This window comes from Primulina eburnea, chromosome 11 (genome assembly GCF_022965805.1).
Source record: "Primulina eburnea isolate SZY01 chromosome 11, ASM2296580v1, whole genome shotgun sequence".
NCBI lineage: Eukaryota > Viridiplantae > Streptophyta > Magnoliopsida > Lamiales > Gesneriaceae > Primulina > Primulina eburnea.
Genome location: NC_133111.1, coordinates 40,088,388 through 40,110,049, shown reverse-complemented (window position 1 = coordinate 40,110,049; position 21,662 = coordinate 40,088,388). Strand labels below are relative to the sequence as shown.

The 21,662-nt window shown below is 35.2% G+C and overlaps 3 protein-coding genes across 8 annotated transcripts; 1 reads left to right on the top strand and 2 right to left on the bottom strand.

Annotated features, from left to right (window-relative positions):
* Window positions 1-324: 324 nt before the first annotated feature.
* On the bottom strand, window positions 325-1,680 carry LOC140806021 (germin-like protein subfamily 1 member 14). The gene is made up of 2 exons (XM_073162455.1): window positions 1,143-1,680; window positions 325-1,067 (listed from the first exon to the last, which is right to left on the bottom strand). Exons 1-2 carry the CDS (start codon window positions 1,264-1,266, stop codon window positions 523-525), a joined length of 669 nt encoding a protein of 222 aa, XP_073018556.1. The 5' UTR covers window positions 1,267-1,680; the 3' UTR covers window positions 325-522.
* A 6,205-nt stretch (window positions 1,681-7,885) lies between these two features.
* LOC140806020 (uncharacterized) lies at window positions 7,886-15,178 on the top strand. 3 transcript variants are annotated; one of them, XM_073162453.1, is made up of 15 exons: window positions 7,886-8,148; window positions 8,610-8,760; window positions 9,396-9,493; window positions 10,475-10,536; window positions 10,622-10,713; window positions 10,795-10,918; window positions 11,491-11,577; window positions 12,211-12,289; window positions 12,577-12,684; window positions 13,488-13,588; window positions 13,800-13,865; window positions 13,954-14,045; window positions 14,161-14,217; window positions 14,532-14,595; window positions 14,919-15,178. In XM_073162453.1, the coding sequence occupies exons 1-15, from the start codon at window positions 8,088-8,090 to the stop codon at window positions 15,051-15,053; spliced, it is 1,377 nt and encodes a 458-aa protein (XP_073018554.1). In that variant the 5' UTR covers window positions 7,886-8,087; the 3' UTR covers window positions 15,054-15,178. The 3 variants fall into 3 exon arrangements, with proteins under 3 accessions (XP_073018554.1, XP_073018555.1, XP_073018553.1); XM_073162452.1 differs by having other exon boundaries at window positions 7,887-8,148; window positions 12,211-12,292; XM_073162454.1 differs by lacking the exon at window positions 13,800-13,865 and having other exon boundaries at window positions 12,211-12,292.
* Window positions 15,179-16,341: 1,163 nt separating this feature from the next.
* Window positions 16,342-19,945, bottom strand: LOC140806018 (protein PSK SIMULATOR 1-like). 4 transcript variants are annotated; one of them, XM_073162450.1, is made up of 12 exons: window positions 19,324-19,945; window positions 18,694-19,013; window positions 18,513-18,605; window positions 18,337-18,427; window positions 18,142-18,235; window positions 17,883-17,989; window positions 17,502-17,610; window positions 17,350-17,453; window positions 17,151-17,267; window positions 16,981-17,057; window positions 16,847-16,891; window positions 16,342-16,730 (listed from the first exon to the last, which is right to left on the bottom strand). In XM_073162450.1, exons 1-12 carry the CDS (start codon window positions 19,612-19,614, stop codon window positions 16,481-16,483), a joined length of 1,698 nt encoding a protein of 565 aa, XP_073018551.1. In that variant the 5' UTR covers window positions 19,615-19,945; the 3' UTR covers window positions 16,342-16,480. The 4 variants fall into 4 exon arrangements, with proteins under 4 accessions (XP_073018551.1, XP_073018552.1, XP_073018549.1 ...); XM_073162451.1 differs by having other exon boundaries at window positions 17,502-17,571; window positions 19,324-19,944; XM_073162448.1 differs by having other exon boundaries at window positions 17,350-17,610.
* Window positions 19,946-21,662: the final 1,717 nt, after the last annotated feature.

The window sequence follows — 21,662 nt, the reverse complement described above, 5'->3', positions numbered from 1 at the left end:
TAATGAAATTAAATTTTTATTATCAATAATAATGAATAAAATTTACATAATTAATGGTATTCCGGCGTACACACTTTAGATATCAAAATTCGTAGTAGTTAGTTTTGAATGGTTGATCATGAATTAGAAAATTAATTTACCAAAATATCATATTTATTCCAAATCCACACGCGTTTCCGCAAAAGCATAGATTTCTTGATTCTCAAAAGCATTCTTTTAAAGAAAATTACAATTCTAGTATTGTAAATTAACATGTTTTTGCGTTTTAGTTCTATAACTTGTTAGTGTTTGATTTTCATCTAATAAATTGTTTTTTTTCACTCCTATTCAAAATCTTCATTTGCTGCTCATTCAATTCCAAATTATCAATACAAAATCAAACATGCTTAATTATTTATACATATTCGGCCATGCGAAGGGCCTTGCTTATTTATTTTTGTATACATTCAATATCGATATCTACAACATATATATAAAACGGCAACACATGCAATATATAGTTTCAGTTGTTCCTTTTCCAGGTTAGCGATTGAGATACTCCACCGTTTTCACATCAATTTGGAATGCTTTAGCAAGAACCTCAGGATGAACAGGCGGTATCGATCCGAATAACGAACTCGCTACCGTCACCACTCCAGGATTTTGGCTGTTGAAGCTGGCATATGCAACAGCATTAGTTTTCCCAAAATTGTATTGGAAGTGTAGCGTCCCCCGCGGGAACACGTAGACGTCTCCTGGAGATAGTGTCTTGGCGTAAAGCTTGTTGGGCACATTCGGGTCCGAAGGATTCGACTCTATGAAACCAACGTACATGGTCCCTTCGGACACGAAAATAATCTCGGAGGCACGAGGGTGCTCGTGGGGCGGGTTGAGGCCTTTCGGCTCCAGCTCGATTTTGACCATCCCGACTCCCAAATGGTTGAGGCCTCCTAGCTGGTCATCGAAGACCTGTGTGAGCTTTGATCCCAGTGGATTTGAGGTGTCCCCGACTTTGTCCAGGCCCGAGTAGAAGAAATCTTCCGGCTTCACGAGTTCCGGGTTCTTGCAGAACTGTCCATTCACAGATACTGCAATACAATGATGGTTAGCCGAAATCTACACCTATATACATATATATGAAGACATGAATCCAAGAATGTTACCCATAGAGAAAGAGTCGTTGAATCCGACGCAGAAGTCCTGCAACGGGTCGGGATCGGCGGCATAGGAAACTGAACAAACCACGGCCAAAATGGCCAAAAACAACGCAAAGCGAGTAGCCAACATCTTTTATTTGCAAGAAGAATACGTCAAATTTATATATGCTGCGTATTTGTTCAAGAAAGCCAGCAATTTATAGTTGAAGATTGAAGGTTACAGAATTGGGTACGTGGGAAAATTCATGGCCTCGAGTATGTCAAAAGATAACTTATTTAATTTCTTTAATTTTCTAAAATGAAGAGGTTGCCAATTTGAAGAAGTTCAGGAAAATATTCCGCAGACCTGCCAAATATTTTGAAATCGAACTTCGAAATCAAGCAAGAATAGGTCCCGATAGCTCCATCTCCTTCGGTTAAACGATGAAACTAAGTTAGAAACATGAAGAAAATCGGAAGGAAAATTCACGAACAATAAAAAAAATTAAATAGGCAACCTAAGGAACATTGTTCACTTAATTGGCCTTTGAAATTTGAGCTTTGACACTTGATTTTGGGTGTTACACTATAAGTAGATGCCACGTTAATCCAATAAAAGTTAGCAGCCAAAAAAAACTTTCTGGATTTGTATTTTTTTTCTCCCTGTAGGGACAACATTGGATCACCTACTTTTTAGTACTACTCGTAGATAATTTACTTCTAAAAATGTACAACAATCGAAGTTGACAACATATCGTAAAAAATGAATTTTTATGATATTTAGATTTATTATTTCTGTCCTGCTACATATTTTTAATATATAAATATATATGTGTTTGCACGAGGAAAAAATGTTACAAATTTGTCTTACGATTTTGTTTTCCCTCGGTTCAGTTATGACACAGACGTGTTGGTTGGTGGAATTGCTCTCCTTTTGTATATTTTTACTGTTCTAATTAATTTATTGGTTGAAATCTTGTTTAATCAAACATATGAATGTTAATGCTTCGCTGATCTAATATTTATTTGAATATATTATTTTGCTTTTTAGATTTGTTTTTGGATCTGGTTTTAGAGAGGGTGAGAAATGTTTTGTAGAAAGCAAATAATTTAAAACTGGTAATTTTCGGGGTTTATTCAAAAAATTATAGTTTTTTTAGAACAAAAACTCAAGTGAGCAGTCTCACGTATTAATTTTGTGAGACATATTTAATTTGAGTCACTCATGAAAACCTTCCAAACATTGAAAGAGAAGCTCACATCCACGTCAGTGTGGTGTTGCCTACCGAGGGTAATTATTTTACCATCTACAGTAACGCATCAAAGCAATGACTGATATGCGTACTCAACCAAAAGGAATAGTGATTGCATATGTACCCAAACAGTTTAAACAACATGAACAAAACTATCATATTTACAATCTCGAGTTGGTAGCAATGATATTTGCTTTGAAAATTTGGAGACAATATCTATATAGTGTCAAGTGTGAAATCATCACACACTACCAATGCCTCAAATAATATTTGATTACCCAAAAAGAGTTAAATATGAGACAAAAACGATAGATTTAAAAGACTACGACTTGACCATAAGCTATCATCCAGGTAAAGCAAACAAGGTGGCTAATGCTTTAAGTCGAAAGAACATGAGTAAAGTGATCATAATTTCACTCTTTACTCAGACATATTTGCGAAAACCGTCAAGTTAAATAAGGATCAAGACCAAATGTTGAAAAAAATTAAAGAACGAGTCAAAGAAAGGAAGTCCCAATATCTTCATATTGATGACAAAGGAGTCTTAAGGATGAAAAGACACTTGTGCGTACCTAACACCGATAACCTTCGCCAGGAACTGATGACCGAACACAAATCAAAATTCTCGATTCACCCTGATAGTACAAAAATGTACAGAGACCTCAAGAATTTTGATGTAATACGAATAATATTAGATAGACTCACAAAATCTACGCACTTTCTGCCCCGTCCACGTGAACTATAGCTTGGAAAAGTTGGCTATCCTGTACATGGACAATATCGTATGATTACACGGAGTTCAAGCCAGCATATTGTCAGGAAAAGATGTGAGATTTGTCTCATGCTTTGGGAAGAGCTTCTAAGAAGACATGAGAACGAAAGTTACTCTTAGTATGTCTTATCACCCTCAAACTGATGGTCAAACAAAAGTGAAATGCTGAAAGCATGTGCCCTAGACTTCAATAGTAATTAGAGTGAAAATCTACCCCTGATAGAGTTCTCTTAGGCTACGTTTGGTTGGAAGGATATGATAAACTAATGATTAGTATGTAAATGATAAAAAAATGATTGTGATAGAAATATAATATATGACGTAAAATAGTATTATGTTTGGTATGATTTTTAAGTATAAGATAATTTTGAATTTTTTGATAATTTTGAATTTTTTGATAATTTTTTTTCTTTACTCCGGCAACGGAGGTGCTCCGACGGCCAGCTGCGCTCCGACGGCTGGCGGCATCCGGCGGCTGCCGGAGGTGGTCGGCTGGAAGCGGCTGCCGGAGGTGACCGACCGGAATCGTGGCGGTCGGCAGTCTGCGGCGGCGACGGCCGGTGGGCGGTCGGTGGAGGGAAGTGGTGGTGAGTTTGAATTTAGGAGAATGGTAAAATTGGAAAATAGGATGGTTTAAGAGTAGGATAAATAATCCTAGGGGGTAAGGAGGTATTATTTTAACCTACCTAATATAACCTAATCATTTATAGGAGGGATTGACTTGGTTAAATAATCACGCGTACCAAATGAGGGATAAGGTGGGTTAAAAAAATAAACCCACCTTGTCACCCAAACCAAACGCCCCCTTACAATAACAGTTATCTCATCAGCATTGGAATGACTCTATATGAATCTTTGTACAGACAAAAGTGTCGATCACCACTATACTGGGATGAAGTAGGGGAGAAAGTCATAACTGGTCAGAACTTATCCAAGAAACAATGGATAAATCGATCATTATCAGAGACTGGCGAAAGAGTTGGGCCAATCTTAAAAAGAGACACGTGAAATTCACAATTGGTGAAAAAGCCTATATAAGGGTCTTGCCGATGAAATGAGTCGTTTGATTCAGTAAAACTGGAAAATTGAATCCTCGATATGTAAGACCATTCGAAATTCTGGAGAGAATGCGCACATAGGCTTACGAATTATCATTGTCACCAGATATGTCAAAGATTCACAATGTCTTCCACGTGTCCCATTTAAGAAAATAAATCTCGACGCAAGCCATGTTTCAGAAATTAAACCGCTCATGATCGAAGATAATCTATGTGAAGAGCTGAAATATGTAAATGTCTCTGTTAGGATTGTGGACACCAAGGACCAAATATTGAGACGATGTGCTAATCCCTACATCAAGGTGCAATGATCCAACCACACAAAATAGAAGTTACTGAACAGAAAATGCTCAAGTAATATCCCTACTTTTTTGAAGATTAAGTTAACTCGAGTTTCGAGGATGAAACTTCCAGTAAAGAGAGAGTGATGTGAGAACTACGATTTTTTGGTATTTAATTATTTATTTAATTATAGACATGTACAAGATTGTATTTTCTAAATTTTGGTACTATTGTAAGTAATAATAAATTCGAAAATATTAAATAAAACATGATATATAGAATTTTCAAGCCAATAAATATATTAAATTTGAAAATCTAGTACAATATATTCAAGGATTCGAAATTTAGGGATCAGAGTATCAATCAAATTTGGAAGAAAATAACAGATGCAATGTACTTTTCCCAACAAGGAAGGTAATAAATTTAATGCAGTCTAGATACGTTATGAACCTGTATAAGAAAACAGTTTACATTCAATCACGCACTCCAATATAAATTTCAAAAATTATATAAACTTGACGTCCGAGTTTTCAAAATTTTCAAGATAATATTTATATGGAAGAAACATCTCGAAATTATGGAAGCATTATCTCAAAATTATGGAAGAAATATCAACTAAGTTATGGTAAGATTTTTTCCTCTACAAATAACCAAGGCCCCATTATCACACCTAAATTTCACTATATATTTTCGAAATTCTCTCCCTAAGTGCTGTCAAATTTTTGAGTTAAAGTTTTACTTGGTATCAAAGTATTGCCCAGACGCTGACCGAATACCTGCAATTGTTCTTCAAGGATTTCAAACCAAGCCATCCATCTACATTTATTTTATCAAGTTTAATGTAAGTGAGCTAATGTTTTAAAATAATTTATATATGAATTGTTTCAGTTTGTTTTTGAAACTTTTCAAAATTACTCTTTTTCTTTTTCTTCTTCTTCTTGTGATAAGATACCCAATATTTTGGTGATGTGAGAATTTAACTGAATATGAGTGTGAATCTCAACGTACAAAAATTTATGGCCCTTACACGGTGAGATTGTAACCGTTATATGGTCTCGCTCTTTTAGAGAAGTAAAAATTAAGGACTTATATCAGTAAACTATGTAAAATATATGAATATCAGAGTTTATGCCAATGTTATACTTATGTTTATGCTTATGATATATGTTATACGAAATATGTTTTGCATGATATGCTTCTTTTCGAAGATCGTGTGTATTTATTATATATCTACTCGAACGACCACTGCTTACTGAGTGACGTCAATATCACTCACCCATTATTATTTATATATGTGCTCGAACATTCCATGCTCTCTGACTGACGACCATATCATGTATTATTTCTATTAAGCATATTTATTGTTCGTAGTTTGGTTGTGCACAAATTGCATTTCCTATCCTGGAAATTCACTCTTGTAAAATCAATAAAGTTTAAAAAAAATCTCGTGCTTTTAAAGCACAAATACAGTATTTCCGGGAGTGAAATATGAATGGATTAATACATGTGTTTGAGAGTTGTAAACATTTAGGATTTTAGAAGACAATTGATTTTTAAATTGTGATCATAACATAGTTGTGTAAGAGATAGATATCACCACAATTTTAAGACTTGAATTTGATCTCAAATAAATGTATTGAAGCTCGAGTTTTTCGAAGATTGGAAATTTAATTTTTTTATTAGAGAAAATTTTAAGTTTTTGGTTCTTAGTTCTAATCAATGCTAGATATCGGTTTGAAATATTCAAACATGTTTGCGAGTATCGAAAATAAAATGATGAAAAATATTTATTTAATATATAATTATATTATTTGAACAAAATATTAATTCTCGTAAGCGGCACGTGAACTAATATCATGCTAGACATGAACGATCATTTTGCAAAATAGGTGAGTTGGATTGATAATTTCACAATCCACCAAATGATAAGCCACCCCGCCCCGTCTAATAGTAGGTTGTAGTGGGTTGCGGATAAGCCCGTCTCAGCCAACCAATCACATACAAGCTCATCGGATTAATCCGCGATGTTTTCCCAACCCATCTAAAAGGTGGACCGTGTCGACGAATCAAGAAATTATCAACTCAACTCGTTTATTTGGTAAGACAAAGAGCATCTAATCCGTTTTGATTGTTCTACATACACCTATATATATAGATGGGGTATGTAATTGAATTTTTATAATTTTGAAAAAAAAATATACTAAGTGGGGTGTATTCAATTCAGAGTTTTGATGACTTTTAATGACTTTTTTAAATGATAGACTTTTATGGATTTGATAAATTTTTATTGACTTTTATGGAATCTCACAGATTTATAAACAGATTTATGTGGATTTATGTAGACTTTTTTGCAAGATTTTTATAGACTTTTGTAAATTTTTTTTTTATAGAATTTTATAAATTTTGTACTTAACTATAACATGTGATTTTTTAATATTTATATTAATAAATAAATTTATTTGTTTAAAAGTTAAATCGTTTAATCCTTACATGTATATATATGTGGGTTTATATGCATGTTTGTAAATTTTTTAAAATACATCAATTGATTAACATGTAATCTTATTTTTAAATTGATAATATAAATGTAAAAATAATATTATTTATTATTGTGTGAATATAATTTTGTATAAAAATATCATAGCTTACATATTAATTAAAAATACGAAAATGAATTTAAAAAACATTGTTGTTACGAAACTATTCAATTATTAAGAATTAAACAACATTTTTTTGATCATCTTTTATTATTATCGAATATTACATTAATTTGTATAAATCATAAATTAAGAATCACAAAATCAATTCTATAATTCAAAATTTCCCCGTGTTATTAAAATAAAAAATTATTAAATGAACAATCAGCCATAAAATGAAAAATTTGAAAAAGAAATATGAAAATATATATAGAGATACACTTCGAAAATTTGAGAGAGTAATAAAAATAGATGAGAGGAGAGAAGATATGAAGATATGTGATGTGAAGCGACAAAGAGAAAGTTAGAAGTTTTAAAAATCCATTCAAATCTTTGGGGTGAACCAAATACAATTTTTTACAATTTGTAGTTGTACCTTAGGCTTTAATGTTTGTATGTCAATGAATTTCATGGAGTTATTAAAAGTCCATGGAAAATTTGAATACCTGTAGATTTTTATAGAGTTTATAAAAGTCAATGTTGAATACCACTTGACTTTTTAAAACTCATGAAAGTCTATTTTGAATACCACAAGACTTCTATAGAGTATGCAAAAATCTTGATTGAATACCTCTAGATTTTTAAAATCTACAAAAATCATTAAAAATCAATAAATTTCCACGTTGAATACACCCCTAAGCTATTAATAAAGTATTTAATGCATTATAGATATTTTATGGGAAAATTGGTCCAATTAGCCCATACTAAAAACCACCACCGCGAGTAGCAACAGCTTTTTTGAAACGAAACGGTGTTAGTTTTAAATCCTTCCGAGACAAGTTTTTGTTATTATTATTAATTTAGTTTTCTGTAACCTTCATCCTGTTCTTCTATGTAAACTCTCCGTGTAATAAACCAATTATTAGGCCTTTCAATAATAATACAAGTGGACGCCGTTTGCAGAATCGAGAATGGAAAGGGGAGAAAACTCTGGGGCCGCTTCTTCCGGTGAAGATATTTGGGCTAAACTGGGTAAGTAGGGAAAGAATAGAATCATGACATGTTTTTTTTTATGTTTTTTAAGTTTAAAAGAAAAGATTAAGCATGTTGTTTCGTTTTTCTCTTTTTGATTGTGGATTTAAATTTATTAGATTGAGTCAACTCTGCGATGCGTATAGTTTCCAGGTCTCTGGAAATTTGATGATCAATGTGCGTTCAAATTCTAGTATGTGATATGTAGTGTAAGATTGATCAGATACTGTTCTGTGACCTTCGCTTGGCATGACGAGAGGTGTGCAATGTAATATTCCTTGGTTTTTTGTTTTTGGTTGATTTTTTTTCTTTTTTCAATTCAAATGACTGCCTGTTTTTGGGAATGAGAGCAAGTTGGAATCTTTTTGTGTCCCTTATACAATTTTGGATTTTTGATGGTGACTTAGATACACTGTTTCTTTAACTTGGACTTCATAAACATTTGCTCCCTCTTTCTGCAGTGCCGTTGGACTCACGATATCCAGATGTAGAGTTGAGATCAAATAATGTCACTGTCTTATCGGAGATCAAGAGTTCTTCAAGTGAAAAGCAAGAGTGGTGCAGGATAGAGAGGAACAAGGATCAAGTTTCTGCCTTGATGAAGAATATGTGGTTTGTGATTTTTTTCCTACTTTATTTTGTGTTTGCTGAATTTTTCTCTGCTTTTGTGTTAGTTTTGGGAAGAAGTTTTTGTTGTGATAGAATTGCATCTGCTCAAAATTTAAAGTCAATGTCTTTCTGGAAGTTTGTTAGAATGATCTTGAAATCCTCTATTTAATTGCCGAATAAAGTTTTTACCTATAACAATTGAAGTTGCCAGTAAAAAATGCGCTTGTTGGCTTTGAGAATGAGCTCCCTTTTTGAAATGAACATGATGTTGGGAAGATGAATTGACTTCAACCAAAAAGTTGATGTCATGGATTCTTGGTTCAAATTTAATTTATTTACCAATGGGGAATATTTGTTTTAGTTTTGATGGTTTTAATAATTTGATTCTCTAGCAAAGAATAAGTGCTATTAAAAGTTTAGCGACAAGAACTGTTCCTTTGAAAAGTATCTATGTGCTAGTGCATTAAATTTGGTCGATAGCACTATCATTTGCTTGACATTTGATACTGATTGAGATATTTGGAGAAAGCCAGTTGCATGTTTGATTCATTTTGAGGTGCACTATATTCTTTTGTAAAATAAGATGCTTACATTTAAAAATCCCCAAGCACTTGACAGTTATGTTTTTTGCTATCTAGTTCTCATTCGATATTTGTTGATGACACGGCGATTCAAGATGATGATACAACTACCATCACTTGTGGCAGCGAAATAATCCTGGGTCCTGAGGCTCAAGGTAAAAGTTAATTTTGGTCATTTCCATTTTTAGTTGGTTATGCATTTGACTCTGTATCTATGTCATATTATGGAACTATTAGTTGGTGGTAAATGTCTAACCACCTCTGTATGTGTCCTAGCTGATCCTCTACAATAGCAACTAGGGTTCATGCGTACTTGTTCTTACAAGAAAAGCTGCAGGGAATAATTAATTATTATGAAACAGAAGCTGAGTTGGTACAAAACAGGTAGAAAATCTGCAGAAAAAACATGTATTAGAATGAAGGAATGTATGTATAATCCATACACTTCTAAGTCTCTTGTCTGAACCTGTCCTCCTTTTTCTCTCCCACCATCTGTGTAACACTAGCTTTCAGCTTTGTTTAGTTCAGACATGTGATACATTGCCAATGAGAGTTGGAGGAACTTTACCACTAAGTTGCTGTGAATGCTTGAGAAGTTTTTATGGAATCTAATGTTCAAGGAGAATCACTGTCTATATACATTTCTCTCTATCTTGGTGTCCAAGCATCTGAAGCACTTTCCAGGACGGCATATGGTCGAGGCTCTGCTTTTTAAGTTTCCAACATAGTTCATATTTATTTATTTTTCGAACACTAATGATGTTGGCTTCACACATGTCTATCATCACTATACACTATGGAATTGAAATGCATCAGGTATTCGATGGCTTAAAAGATTGCTTGAAATGTCGTGAGATTGAGGTGCAATAGTATTTGGGAATAATAGCAACTAGTGCATACATGGACTTTGAGATTTGTTATCAGCCAGTCGACAAAGCTTTCTGAAATGTATTTTAACAAAATTTCTGCTGATGCTTGTAATCCTTCGCCCAAAACCATTCATCTGTTAAAATTCAATACATTTCCAGCTTTTTAAGAAGTTTGTTTCATCACAAACGATTGATGGTTAAATAATCATGTTTTATAAATTTCTTAGAAATGGGGGACTTAAGTTACCCATCTTTTACTGCTATCAGGGTTTATGAGGTACAGATTCAAAGTAATGCCTGCTGAGAAAATTTGCCAGAAACAGCTGCAGGTGACGGAATCCAGTCTCAAGCATAATCTTTGCTCTCTTAATTTTGTTGATACAGTTGACATTGATTTCAATTTGTCTGTGCCAGATAGTTCTTGATAGCGAACACACAAAATGTTCTATTTGTTTAAGTGTTTGGCATGACGTTGTAACTGTAGCTCCTTGCCTTCACAATTTCTGGTATATCTGCCAACCTCTAATTCCTACCAGTTTCCATCTCATATATTTTTTTTATCATTTACCTCTTCCTGTCTCATCCAGCAATGGGTGCTTCTCGGAGTGGTTGAAAAGGTGTCGAGAGAAACATTCTAGTATTTTATGTCCACAGTGTAGAGCAGTTGTGCAATTTGTTGGAAGGAACCATTTTTTGCATAATATTGAAGAGGTATGGGGTTTTCTGCTGCCAGTATTGTGTATAGCTGTTTATTTGTTATTAGCACACAAATTCAATCAAAGAATGTTTTCTCTATCTTGTACGACTTTCTTAAATCTTTTACATGTTTTACTGGTCAAATTGACTATTTCCATCTTTGTTGTATTTTTTGTTCTTCTTTTATAATGGGAGCAAACTTGAACATTTTGTCAAGCATTTTCCTATTCGCTTTCTTGTCGAATTTCATTTGGAAAACACTTTTTTCTCTTCCCTTTAATCTTTATCATGCACATATGTAGGTGAAGATAGATACTGGTGGGTTCTGTTTCTATCCAATTCTTCAGTAAAAATTTGGAAGTTAATTAAATTTGATAAAATATTAATTTTTGTATTTGAACTTGATTTCTATTGAGCAAAGCTTGGAAAAAATATTCATATGTTAAGTTCCATAAAACATGAAGTCCAATCAAGCAGAATGCATTCTTGCATCAGTTATTTGCTGTTTTCAAGAACAAGGTGTGAATTGCTTGGAAAGGCATGGGTTACAGTTCTTTATGTCTTAAATTCATATTTTGTCTGCACAGGATATATTGCGAGCTGATTCTACTCTAAGGCGTTCAAGTGAAGACATTGCACTTTTAGATTCATATGCATCAATTAAATCTCCCCTTGTAAGTGGTATATTTGCGCTGATCAGAAAATAAGTCAAACTTCAGCTGCAATTGTGGATGAATTTTTAGCACGCTGAACTTGAGAATTCTTCATATCTTTTTTTTTCCTTTGTGTCACTGAGGTTATATTATTCAGTTATATGCTCAACTATAAACCTGCTTTCATGCTAGATTTTTGCTCTGTGATTCATATATATGCATTTATAAAATCAATGATAAAATATTTGATGTATTGTTTCTACTCTCCTCTGAAGAAACACCATAATTTATTGAAGGATTATTTTGTACCATGTGTTCAAATGTTTTAAGTAACTGACTTTTACCGTTCATTATTCTGCATATACCCATCCCACTAACTAGAGAAATCCTAGACCTTCTCATCCCACTTTCCACTTATCCGCTAAACAACTTGGTAGACGATGCTTGATAAGTATTTGGATATTAAGTATTTCCTAAAATTCTGATTGAGTTGAACATGGATGACTATACAAAGCTCTTGAGCCATGTCTAGATGCCTTTTATGTGGGTTCTGTGTAATTTTTAAATCTTACATATCGGTATAGGTTCATTAAGCTGTCAGAATTTGGTACATACGTTTAGAGTGACTTGCTGAATGCCAATGTGTTGTTATAGGTAATCAGCAGCGGAAGGAAATTTAACAGGAAGAGAGCACGTGCTTCACCAGATGAGGAGAATGCACCATGCCCTCAATGTGGTGATCATAAACATTTTATGACTTGACGCTTGAGTGTCAAAACTCTGGCTAATGTTTTAGAGGAGGCAGATATAAACCACTCTATTTTCATTGCAAACCCATTAGCTACTTACGACTCAAAACTTCTGCATTCTTATTCATTTATGGTGATAGAATTTTTAGTGTCATTGCTGATTTTATCTGGAGTTTTAAATTTTTAATCAGTTATTCGATATATTTCTCACTAGCTTACTCAAATTTTAGATGTATCTTTCATTTGTGAAATTTTCATGCATGTATCTCAGGCAATGAGTATGCTGGTTTCCAGTGCAACCAAAACACAATTCATCTTCAATGTCAAACATGTGGTGGGATGATGCCTTCCAGATCAAATGCCAGTGTACCACAACACTGTAATGGCTTGTTGATTCTCATTTTCTGTCAATTTGTCTGCAGATTTGGGTTTATGTATTTGAACAAATGCAACTGTTTCCTTTTCTTTGGGGTGGGGGTTGGGCGGTGGGCTGCTCTGCAACTGTTGTTAGAACTAGAGCACTTGCAAAATTTTGATGTATTCTGATTGTAAATTCTGAATGGTTTTGTTTCTCCTCCCCCCTCCCCCCATATCATATATGTGCTTTAAGTTATTAGGTTGAATAAACCTGAAACTTTCAACGAAAGCCTCCACGTGAATCCCAACCACTAATAACCAAGACACAAGTAAAAGAACGAAAGAGGAGGGAGGAAAAGGAAATTGGTTATGGATTATCTAAATTATTTTCAAAACATAATGAAAAAGGTTATTTCCTGTATTTTCATTTATGAAAATATATTCTTAGGACTAAGCCTAAGCAGTGAAGTGACAGTTTCTAACACATAGTTGAGGTATTGTTTCACTGCTATGGTTTGTGCCTTTGCACATAAATACCTGCCATTCAAGTGGTATGTTACCTTGAGGATGGTTAGGTCGTGATTTACTTTGTAAATGATCATACATGTCACTAGCATCTATAGTCTACTAGAAGGAGGAAGGAAACATCTAACTCGGAACTACCATAATTGGTTTGAATGTGAAAACTACTAGCATTGGTAGGAAAACCATTTGTTCTTATATTTAAGTTGTGGTGCATTGGTTCCGCGTTTAACTGTATTTTCATCGTATACCATGAGTTGCAACAAATCTGTACGAACTTGAGAATATTCCTTTCTTTTGAAGGTTTAGGATGTGATCGTGCATTTTGTGGTGCCTATTGGCATTCCCTTGGGGTTACAGGAAGTGATATCCATCCTGTCTGCAGTCTTGAAATTTTGAAACCCGTAAGCACATGTTTTTCTCCTGATGCTGATTAATCGTTAGCTGAGTGATTTTGGATTTTTGTCTCTGACTTGGTGTAATGCGTGTCTCGTAATTTTGGAGAATTGCGCCGAATGTAGAATTTTCCATATCTTTCATGGTGAATTGTCTTTGTTGTTGAAAATACCATTTTCTATGTTTTTTGTTTTTTCCTTGATGAATATTATTCTGCAGATTATGGAGCGCTCTGTCTCTAGGATACCCTTTTTGGTGCACGAAAAGAATAGACATGAACAAGACGTGTGGAAATCTTTATACTTCTCTTTCTTCTCTTTGTTCTTTTCTTTCTTTTTTGTTTGTTATCTTCATTTATTCTCTCTCTTTGCAGATAACTGAAAAATGCATAAGCCAGATGGGAAGATCATTGCACGATGTCATCTCAGAATGGGTTATGAAAATGCATAACCGAGAAATAGGCAAGTCCTTTTTTATCACTTTTGTTTATTAACGCAAACGTTGTGACTACTGTCTTATGTCACTTGACACAACTCTCATAAAGTTTTACGGGAATGGTTTTCACCTTCTTTTTAGATAGGGCAAGGCTACCGTTGAATCATTCTGAGATGATCAATCCACAGACATACATCTGCAAGTAAGTTATTCTGTACATCACTATGTTATTATACATGTCTGCTTATATGCAAATCAGATCGATTTCATTATTACGTAAACCTGAAAAACTCAACAAGCTACTGAATTGGGATTTACTGTCGACTGAATATAATTAGACCTCGTAAAGTTGGTTAAAGATGATGGCTGCCATCGTGCTATGTTCTTTGCCTTTCATTAAATCTAATTAGCACATGTGAGGATTAATTTTTTTATAACTCATTCTTCTCATACCTCCATTTTTTCTTGAATCCGAGCACAAAGTAAATTGTTATTTTTGTTCGTCTTTAATTGCAGCGAGTGCTACGACAAATTAGTCTCGTTTCTCTTATACTGGTTCCGAGTCACATTACCAAAACATGTAAGCTTTCCTTGAGCAATTTTTCAATTTCAGTGGCTTATTCTCATAATTTTCTGCACTGTCGAGTTGGAAGTTTAGTTAGTAACTGTACTAGTTAGGAATCAAGTAGAATATTACAGGCACATATTCTGACAACTTTCTTTCTGATTTTAGTTTCGCAATTTTGGACAACTTTCTTTGTGATTAGTTTAACTCCTAGAATAAATTCTAACCTTTCACCCATCAACATGCATGAACTAATCCCAAGATCTTTTCCTCGTGAAAGTAACTATCATTTCTTGATGGCAATTTCTGATGATTAAATTATTTGTATATTTTTGTAGTATCTACCTCCAGAGGCACTACAGAGGGAAGACTGTTGGTACGGATCAGCATGTCGAACACAGCATCACAACGAAGAACATGCTCGTAAGAGGAACCATGTCTGTCGTCCGACAAGGGGTACCCATATGTCGTAATGTTTTCACTGTTTTTGTCCCAAGTAGTGAAATATTTTATGCAGAATTTGGCAAAACTTTATCAGTTGATGGTGATTGTCTCCTTTTCTTTTACCGTAATAACCATCACAATTTCATAATTGTTATTATTGTCCCTTTGGGTTTTGCTACGGTATAAAGAAACTGAATCCAGTGGAATACCAATTCGAATTCGACCTCGAGCTCGATAAAATTGAATAATCAAATATTTTTAGCAGAAATTTGGCTTCAATTAGAGTTCGAGAGATCAAGCTCACCTCGAAATATTCATAGATTTTTAAAATATTTCTTGAAAATTTGCTCAAATGGCTTGAAATACATTTGTTTAATATATCATTATATTATGTTTATAAAATATCAAATTTTGTGAACTACCGTATATAAAATAATTCGGGTTTAACAAAAGGTTCTTACTTGCTCATCGGTTATCGAAAAAAAATAATCTCGACTTGAGGTTCAAACATATATGACTTCGATTTGAATCGGATAACATTTGAATGATATGTCGATCCGGCGCGATTTATTTGCACCATTATCTTTTATCATACCAATTTAACAATTCAGGAGTCTCTCAAGTTTGACAGATTCTCAGATATTAACATTCTCCATTTTTAAATAATGTCATATGTTCAAGATTACGATCTATTCCGTTTTTAGCCAATCATTCTAAGCATGTTATTGTTCTCTTTTTTTTTTTTTTTTCCGATTTTGAAGGTGTAATAATAATTTTGTGAAACTAATAAAAAAATTGGTTTTTTTTTTATTGCTCAAGGATAGCTATTTTAAAGAATAACCCAATACCTTAAAAACATACATCTGACAGACGTGATATTTTAAATCAAGTTGAGTGATTTTTATTATTTTTTCTTTTTTTGTTAAATATTTTAAAGCATTGTTTAGCTCAATAGTCATAATAGAAGTCCCTCGTGAGAGTTTCCCACTGCTTGGAACTAGTATTGTTAAGATTGGAACTTGGACCTAACTCAACCCCAAGAGCAAGTTCCAATCTTTACATGGTATCAGAGCCCGGGTTTCACCGTTATGTGTTGGACTGCCTATAATTAGGCCACCCGTTCTGCCCAAAATTGGGTCATTTGTAAACTCCACGCTCCAGATGTTCATTCCTGGGCGTGAGAGGGATGTGTTAATTTTCCCACATCGGTTGGATAAATAACCTTTGAGTGACATATATTGGCTTGGACAATCATCTCCCCTTGAACTAGCTTTTGGGGTTGAGTTAGGTCCAAGTTCCAATCTTTACAAGCATAAATCAGGCACAACAAGCATTTTTTATTTGGGGCATGAAAAATAAACGAGTTTATTACATTATTTCTGTAAAAAAAAAAAAAAAACCACAGGAAGTCATCCATTATCTTAAGCTTGCCTCTACAATCACCACATTACTTTTGTCATGCTTTGCTGATTTCTTGATCTTGGTTCCTGGATTTCATATCATGCTGAAAACTGTGATTGGCTCGGCTCGAACTTTGCGAGAAACTAGCTGAAGTATCGATCCTGACAATTCCAGCTTTACTAGACTTGGACTGGTTTACCAAATAGTCGAGCCACAACAGGAGCTCAAGAATATAAGCTTCTGTCTTTTGCCTGTCCGCATGGTGGAGCGTCTCCATTTGCATAACATCAATTGCTCCAACTGTCCTGCGATTCAGTTCAGACAAACCATGCCCGCGAATTCCAAAATATTATCAAGAATATAAGCAGATGAGTATAAACAAATAAATAATCCATTAAAAGCAGTAGTACTAGGTACTAACCCGGTGTTTGCCCACTCTCCGACCCAACCAAATCCATGATGAGCTCTGTAGACATACATGATGAAGAAAAGCATTCATGACGTGTGGAAAAGGCTATTTAGAACTGTGAACTTGGTCGAGATTTTGAATCTTACTTGACTGTGTTTGTGGCCATAGGAACTAGCCAACACAACGTCTTTTCCATCTCGTCCTTGATGTCTGCCACATTGGGCTTCAAACAAGCAAAAATTCGAGCTTGTGTTTTTCAGGATGGCTAACAACAGCTGATATTGGAAGAAATTAACATAAGAATATAAGCTGTTACCTTCTTTTCAATGTGGAAAAAATGTGTTTTGGATCGTAAAGAAGCTTTGAAGTTTGGTGTCAAGCTCTGATACAATGTATCTCTCGAGTTTGGGGGTATGGAATTCGAACGTGCTGCCTAATCACACAAGAAATGCGATTCACGAAACTGAAACTCATAAGATGAAATTGCATGGGAGAAAATCTAACTACTCACTCACAATTGCGTCAATTTGGAGAATGATATTAGCATAGTGTAATGCGAGTCCCACAGATCCTAACTTTTGCTGATAAGTGACGGATCCTTTTTCTGGTGTTTTTTCTTCTGCTTTAGGTACAGAGATGATAACTTCCTTTGAGACTGAACTACTACCTGTGTTGCCAAAGGCATTGCTTATTTCTTGATTTAAAAATAGCACGATATCTACAAGCTTCTCCATAACCTGCCATACGGTGTTAGACAGAACTTGCAAAGAAACGTCCTGGAAAATTTGAGAGAGGGAAAGTAAAAACAGCAAAGATTCAACAAATCAAGCCATGTTATAATACTGCTAAAATTTTGAAAGTTTACAAGATCAAATGCTGCTAAACTACATTTGACTTAAGATAAAAGTGAGTTGTTGACTATTATTGAAGATTTTAGACTCGTACTGCTGAGACAGAAGTTCATAGATAAAATCTCGAACACGAGGTGAGCTTGTATACAATTAAAGGGAATATATTTTTCTTAAAAATAAGCATGAGAGATGGCTACCTCTTCCATACTTTTGGACCACAGCGATTTCTTTTTAATGTTTTTCACTAACTTCCTTTGGCTTTTCAGTTCAGCTGCCAAAATGGTTAGGCTTCTGTCCATGTCACCTAAGATCAAACAAAAATAATTGCCTTACACGCTTCAAAACTTTGAAAGCGCCTTTCAGGAACACTCAACTGCCTTTTTCCCCCATAAATATCAGTTGACAGGTGCATGTTGATATAATGTATCACAATGACATTGATAAAGTTAATGTAACCTCTTCCAGCAGCATTGAATTTGAGCTCCTCTATTCGTTGAAACTGATAATCTTGTTCAAGCCTGTCCAATGTGTGCAGCTCCCGTTGTAGTTCCTGTGGACACACCGCGCGGTAAAACAAATTTTGCTCAATCTTTTGGCAGTTTTATAATGAAACCAAGTTGACAATGGTAAAGAAGAAAATAAAACACTAACAGCTGTAAGTTGAACCAAGCTCATCAGTTGCAGCATCATTGATTCTACTAGTTCCCTTGATTGATTCTGAGGGGTACAGTTTCTGCTACGTCTGGAAAGGTAAAACTTTGCAATCATAGTCAAAAATCAAAATGACCTTAAAACACAAAAAGATGGATAAGGTTATGAAGATTTACTTCTCGAAGAAACGGTCCAAATCGTGCCACTGAGGATCTTTACACCGGTTTCCAAAACGAACCACTTCTCCGGAGAACACTTTCAGCTCTTCCCTGTAATAAACTTTCACAACTCAAAGAGTTAAAACTGCTAATACGGCACAACATTATTCAATCTATCTGAAATCTTTACATAGCCGACCTTTTGTCTGCGGCAACAATCCTTAAAAGTTCATCCATGTCTTGTGATATTAACTGTTGAACGCCTACTGCAGGAAAAACCACTTCTTTGAGTTGTCGTATGCTTCGCCTTGAAAGTGATTGCATAAGCGTTGAAGCTTTAAGAATCGTGTTAGCAACCTCAAAAGCTAGAATCGAAAGTTTATTGGTTTTGGTTGCTGTTGTTCCTGAAACAAATCCACCTGTTAAGCTCGCACTGCTCCCAAGTCTCCCCAATACTTCCAGTGTTCTTTCAAGCCCAAAACTGCCGACCCGGCTTAAACCAGAACTCCCATCTGAAACCTGCAAAAAGTTTGAACAGGTAACGCCATGATATTTATTACACGGGTCATTCTCGATTCTCACATCAACGTAAAAACCTTGTGTCATCGACAACAATATGGAGAGGAAAAAATTTCATATAGTCGTATACATATAATAAACAAGAAAGTATACACATGCTAGTGGAAGATTTTAAGCGAGAGGATGGTAGCTTCCCCACTTGCCACCCTCTACCTCTGCCACCAGGTGTTCGAACATTTCGTCTTTTGTTGTATTTTCGGTTAAGAACACCACTCCTAACGGTGATAAATACATATATTATTATAACCACCTTGGCGGCTCTCCGTGATCTGGATTTCAAGGATGCACTCCTCTGGTACCGTGGAATCCCATCATAGAACTCATCACAACCACTACTTGCGTTGTTCCTAGCCGAATATCTTGGATACTCCTTCACTACCACATGCTTTTCCATGGGTTCTTTCACAGCAGGTGGAGTCATCAGAACCTTAGCCGCATCCGCATGAACCTGTTTCCTCTCATGATGCAATTTTTCTCCACCCATGCCTCTACCTGCGTAAGGATTCGGCTTCAGATTCTGCTTTGAACACAGTCCTCCCATCTTTTTCTTTCCTCGTCCTTAAGGAAAACCCAATACTTTTAACATCGTATCATCCACAAAAAACTCAACAAGAATCCAAAAGTCAATATGCTGAAGCAACTGCAAGTCATAAAGAAAGTCTCTGGTTCATACAAGTAACAGTGAAAGAATCTCGTGCTATTTTGATTGATTACTTAGGAAAATGCTGTTAAAAGAGCGCTAGTGTTATCTATATCTATCTGTATATATAAGTGGATAACTGTTGAACTCCAACAAGTGCTTTTACATGATTTGTTGGTGATTAAAGGAGGTGGAAACTGGGGAAAGAAAATGGCTGCTGCTGAATGACTTTATGACACAAGGCCAACCACATTGGACTCGGAACTATTCAATTTATCAGATTTAGAAGGTTCCATGATTAGTGGGAAAAAAATTGGTGGGGATATACCTAATTTCCAACTGATCCTTTTCTCACTGGATGGCATTTTGTATTCAATATGGTTTGTGAAACTCCCATCAAATATCATTGTCCAGACTCCATATTTCTTATTGATTTTTTTCATTACATCTATTTGCTATAAATTTAAAATTTCGATCAAACTTCACTATTAAATTAAATAAAAACTGAAGCATGGATAGAGGATCAATAAAACAAATATCACGCTCCACTGAATAATTTCACCTCAGTTTAGTATAAGAGCTCGAGTCATCCATGACCATTATATTAAGTGGACAGTTTTGATATGCTGCACACCTTACCGTGTCTAATGGGTGAGTGACACCTCATCGGTGCTCACATAGGTGTACACGGTAGGTGTGCAGCATATCAAAACTGATTAAATGGATATCCCAAATCAAGGTCAATTTGGAGATGGATTCTTCTGAAGCCGAGAATGTGGATGTCCGAGACATTTTCTTCTCGGGCTACCGGAGCCCGGGTTCTCTTATAAGTTCCCGGATGATTTCTACCCGGATACCTCGATAACAGTGCCGCACTCGAGTGCGACAGTAGGTAAAATCTTACATCGATAAGCGTTCTTGACAAAATCCTACTGATGTGACATGATGGAAAAGTAAGACGGCGTGACAAGAAGTCAACATTAAGATTACAAGTGGTAAGTAGACACTGAATACAAGGTATCATCAACTTCTTTCCTATAAATAGCATTAATGTTTTACATTTCAAGGATTCAGACATTCTTGTTTCGAAGTTCTTGCATTCACATATACCTGCTGACTTAAGTATCGAAGTGGTCATGCCAGACACCTTTCCGACGCCATTCACGAGTTCATTTCTTTTTCTGCAGGTCACGGTGGAAGCCATAACTTACAAATATACCTTCATCACAGATATACTTCATTACAAATATATCTACTTGCTCATTTTTCCTAAATAAAAAATTCTTATCAAATTCGGTGGATTGCCCCGACCCAGCTCACCCGATTCACTCGGATATCGTCAGGTATGAAACCACACAAAATGTGTAAACCCTCATCAGCGGATAGCCCATCGAGTGTGCTACACTTGGTGGCGCATATCCTTTCCCGATCAATAGAAGAAGTTCAACCTAACTCGTTTCTTTTCAGAATTCAACCCAATAGTCTTGTGCTCATTTTATAAACCTCAGCCTATAAAAAAGCTCAAACTAAGTTAATGAGCATGTTATCGGATTGGTCATGCCAGACACCTTTTCGACGCCATTCACGAGTTCATTTCTTTGTCTGCAGGTCACAGTGAAGGCCATAACTTACAAATATACCTTCATCACAGATAAACTTCATTACAGATATATCTACTTGCTCATTTTCCCTAAACAAAAATTCTTATCAAATTTGGTGGATTGCCCCGACCCAGCTCACTCGATTCACTCGGATATCGTCAGATATGAAACCATACAAAATGTGTAAACCCGCATCAGCGGATAGCCCATCGAGTGTGCTACACTTGGTGGCTCATATCCTTTCCCGACCAATAGAAGGGAGCTCAACCTAACTCGTTTCTTTCGAGAATTCAACCCAATAGTCTTGTGCTCATTTTATAAAAAAGCTCAAACTATGTTAATGAGGCA